General features: G+C 41.8%; 1 protein-coding gene across 1 annotated transcript; it reads right to left on the bottom strand.

Moving 5' to 3' along the window:
• Positions 1 to 238: 238 nt before the first annotated feature.
• On the bottom strand, positions 239 to 1,087 carry LOC129235538 (uncharacterized). The gene is made up of 2 exons (XM_054869431.1): positions 770 to 1,087; positions 239 to 685 (listed from the first exon to the last, which is right to left on the bottom strand). Exons 1-2 carry the CDS (start codon positions 857 to 859, stop codon positions 314 to 316), a joined length of 462 nt encoding a protein of 153 aa, XP_054725406.1. The 5' UTR covers positions 860 to 1,087; the 3' UTR covers positions 239 to 313.
• Positions 1,088 to 3,492: the final 2,405 nt, after the last annotated feature.

Raw genomic sequence — 3,492 nt, 5'->3', positions numbered from 1 at the left:
CAAGGTGGGGACTAAAAATATGCCAGTATGGATGCGCTGACAAAAGCGATTATACGAGAATGGGCCAAAATACCTCAAGATCACATTCGTGCAGCATGCAACTCATTTTTTGACCGTTTGAACGCTATAGTCAAAGCAAAGGGTGGTCATATCGAGCTAAAGTGAATATATGTTCTAATTCTAATCATTTTTGAACAATTTTTAAGTCAATATCGTTCATGCTGTATTTCTTCTCTAATAGTTTATATAGAAATATTTTCAGCTTAACAGCACAGGTGCGCTCTTACACAACTGCATTCGAGCACGCAATGATTCACATAAATGCAACTAATATTAATAAACTCCACCAAAACGCATGCGTCACTGTTGCGCCCGCACCACTATAGGCCTGTTTCGTCAGCAAGGCCAGTTGCTTCATGGTCCGACCCAGCTCCTCGCCACAGCATTGCCTGAAACGCCAAACATCCTCTTTACCAGTCACCAACTGAACGCAACGTTCGAGCTCCTGTATTGCTTCGGCACGTATCGCTTCACCCTCGGACCGCATCTTCTCTGGCAACGAGTACTGCAGGAAATTATCGATTTTCGTCAGTGCAGCAGTCAACTGCACCTCAGCGGCAGTGGGAAGACTCTCAAGCGAGTCCGTTGGGCTCACGTACGAATTGGCAGCAGCAGGCATCACACACTTGCAAAGTAAGAAAAAAGTAAAAAGTTAAATGAAAAGAAATTGGAAAAGTTTTGCGAAAGCCAAAATTGCAGCTAATATTACCAACGCCAGTACCGCAATAGCGATTGCAGTTGCAGTTGTAGTTCTAGTTACAGTTACAGTGTCACAGGCAAACAACGATTTGTCACACATGGCCACTAAATCAATTTCGACTTTCGAGATTTCTTAGCCTTTATATTTTTTTTCGTTTTTTGTATTTCGTGGGGCTTTTGCAAAATTATTCGCCTTCTGATGCAGCAGCACGTCCAACAGAGATGATTATTTCCACTGCCAAGTTGCTGGTGAGTTAAATAAGCTCAGCCAAAGCTAAATGGTGGAATGCTTTCAAGATGATTTCATCGTATTTTTCTGCCATTGTCGACACACAGATAGGTAAAGTGCGATGAGCGATAAGCGGATCTTGTCATTGGCAGCGCCCTTTTGGTCTCAATTAGCCTTTTGCACTCACAAATATTTATATTTGCGTCTACGCCCGCCTCAGCAGATAAGCAGATCTTATGCATAATTGGCACAGAATTTCTAACTATTTGTTTGTACAATTAAGTGTTTATCAACACATTTACATTGTTTTTTACCAGTAATCTGCTGGAGATAAAACAAACAATAAAATACATTGTCAGGGTGTCATACATACATACACTTGTGCTCATATAATTAAGCCACTTTAGCTTTTTGTAATATTCGCTATGTTTTTCATGCTGAATTTTTTCAGTAATTTTTTATAAAAATATAGCTCATTCTATAACAAAAAACCTTTAAATTACAATTCTAAAGCAGGTTCAAAATTTAACAAACAAAATTTAACAATTTTTCATAAAAACATACCACTTCAGAGTCTTCCGAAGGTTAGGTTAGGTTAGACCTGGTTGATTCTGTAGATAGCCCATAGATCAGAAATTGATCCCTAGTAATACCAAGTGTTTGTATGCAGAGTTTAAAAATAAAAAAAAATAAATAATTGGCGCGTACACTTCTGTTAAGTGTTTGGCCGAGCTCCTCCTCCTATTTGTGGTGTGCGTCTTGATGTTGTTCCACAAATGGAGGGACCTACAGTTTCAAGCTGACTCCGAACGGCAGATATTTTTATGAGGAGCTTTTTCATGGCAGAAATACACTCAGAGGTTTGCCATTGCCTGCCGAGGGGCGACCGCTATTAGAAAAATGTTTTTATTAATTTTGCTTTCACCGAGATTCGAACCAACGACCTCTCTGTGAATTCCGAATGGTAATCACGCACCAACCCATTCGGCTACGGCGGCCGCCTATGCAGAGGATGCAGAGTTTACGAAATTTATATTTTGTCTTTAACAGACCGCTGCCACTTTTTCTAAGGTTGAAAGTTATGGAGAGTCTAAGCAGTTTATTCGAGTTTCGCTAAATACAGGGTAGTGGCAGAGTAGGTGTTCCAGAGTTCCTTACGCGTTCATTTCGTTACATATTGTGCATAAGCCGCGTACGATGGAGTGAGTCAGTATACGCACTACAAGCTTACTCCTGGGAAGAGATAAAATGTAGTTTGTAGAGCTGATAGTGTGTCTGCGTAGCATGAATATCGCGGTCCTGCATAAGCTGTTTCTTTCCCATCTTGAATTCGTTTCATGAATCATTGCTGCATCTATATCCAGTGGGTTTTTGCAGAGGTGTGGTTGCATACCGGCCGTGTCAGCTACAGGAAGATTTGCGTCTGCTTTGGCTAGTGTATCCACTTTCTGAATTCCTCGAACCAAGTAGATGGTGGCTTGTTTCTCAGTTCTCAGCTCATCCATCCCGTTCCGGCATTGTCGTACGCAGTGAGAGTTTGTCATTTCAGCTATTGTAATATTGCTTTGAAGGCTGCTTGGCTGTCAATGCAAAAGTTTAATTGAGGGTTCGGAGGAGTGTCATCTATGACTAAGTCTACTGCTTTCGTTGCTGCGTAGATCTCAGCTTGGAACACATTGAAGTAGTCCGGTAATCTGTATAACTGTTCATAGCCTAGTTCCGAACAAAGTACTGCGGCTCTAACACCCTCTTCCATTTTATGACTATCTGTGTATATGTTAAAGGTGGGACGCGCTGAAAGTTGTCCCTTCCGCCATCCGTCCTTCTCTAAAACTGCCTTTGGTTCCCTGTTGAAATTAGCTTGGGAAATAACGTAGTCTGAGTTAGCGTTGCACATCCGGCTGTGGCCATAAGGCCTTTAAACTAGTTGAGGTATTTTCAATAGCCTGTTATATACAGCTCTGAAACTCTTTGTACTTTCTCCTGTGTCTTCTTATTTGAACTTGTCCACCATACTAGAATGTCATACAGTATTATTGGTCTTACTACCGCCGTGTAAATACAACATTTTGCTGTCGGAAGGCATACATATTTCTTGGAATAGAACCACATCGTAGTCATCTTCCTCGATCACGAAGAAATCTACTCATGCCGTCCTACTGTAGTGGAGGTTGATCTGCAGAACTTTCCCCTCTATTTGGGTCAGTTCTCTGTGATATAGGAATGGCTGTTTGTCAATTTTCTATGCATATCATCCTTGCTTTGTCTCCGTGTCTTCACTCCGAAGCGTGAGAATAGCGTTTATCACGGATTCTAGTCTGAAGTCTATATCTACTTCCCCGGCCGACAGAGTGTTTTCGTTGGAGTCTAAGATCCCGAGATCAGTTCGCATCTGGTTTCCCTGCGTGGAGAATTTCCCAGCCCAGTGTTGGGACGTCAGAAATTTGTCGCTGAAATAGCAACGGATTGACTTTCGGTTTTACCGAGTTGGTCACACGCACCTT

This window comes from Anastrepha obliqua, chromosome 1 (assembly GCF_027943255.1).
Source record: "Anastrepha obliqua isolate idAnaObli1 chromosome 1, idAnaObli1_1.0, whole genome shotgun sequence".
In the NCBI taxonomy this organism is placed as follows: domain Eukaryota; kingdom Metazoa; phylum Arthropoda; class Insecta; order Diptera; family Tephritidae; genus Anastrepha; species Anastrepha obliqua.
The sequence above is the reverse complement of the archived record's forward strand: the minus strand, read 5'-3'. Positions and strand labels throughout refer to the sequence as shown.

Bases quoted from the DNA above. Each gene is read 5' to 3' on its own strand.
- LOC129235538 (XM_054869431.1), bottom strand. From the start codon at position 859: ATGTGTGACAAATCGTTGTTTGCCTGTGACACTGTAACTGTAACTAGA. The intron at 686-769 runs GTAATATTAGCT...TTACTTTGCAAG, and splicing joins CTATTGCGGTACTGGCGTTG to TGTGTGATGCCTGCTGCTGC.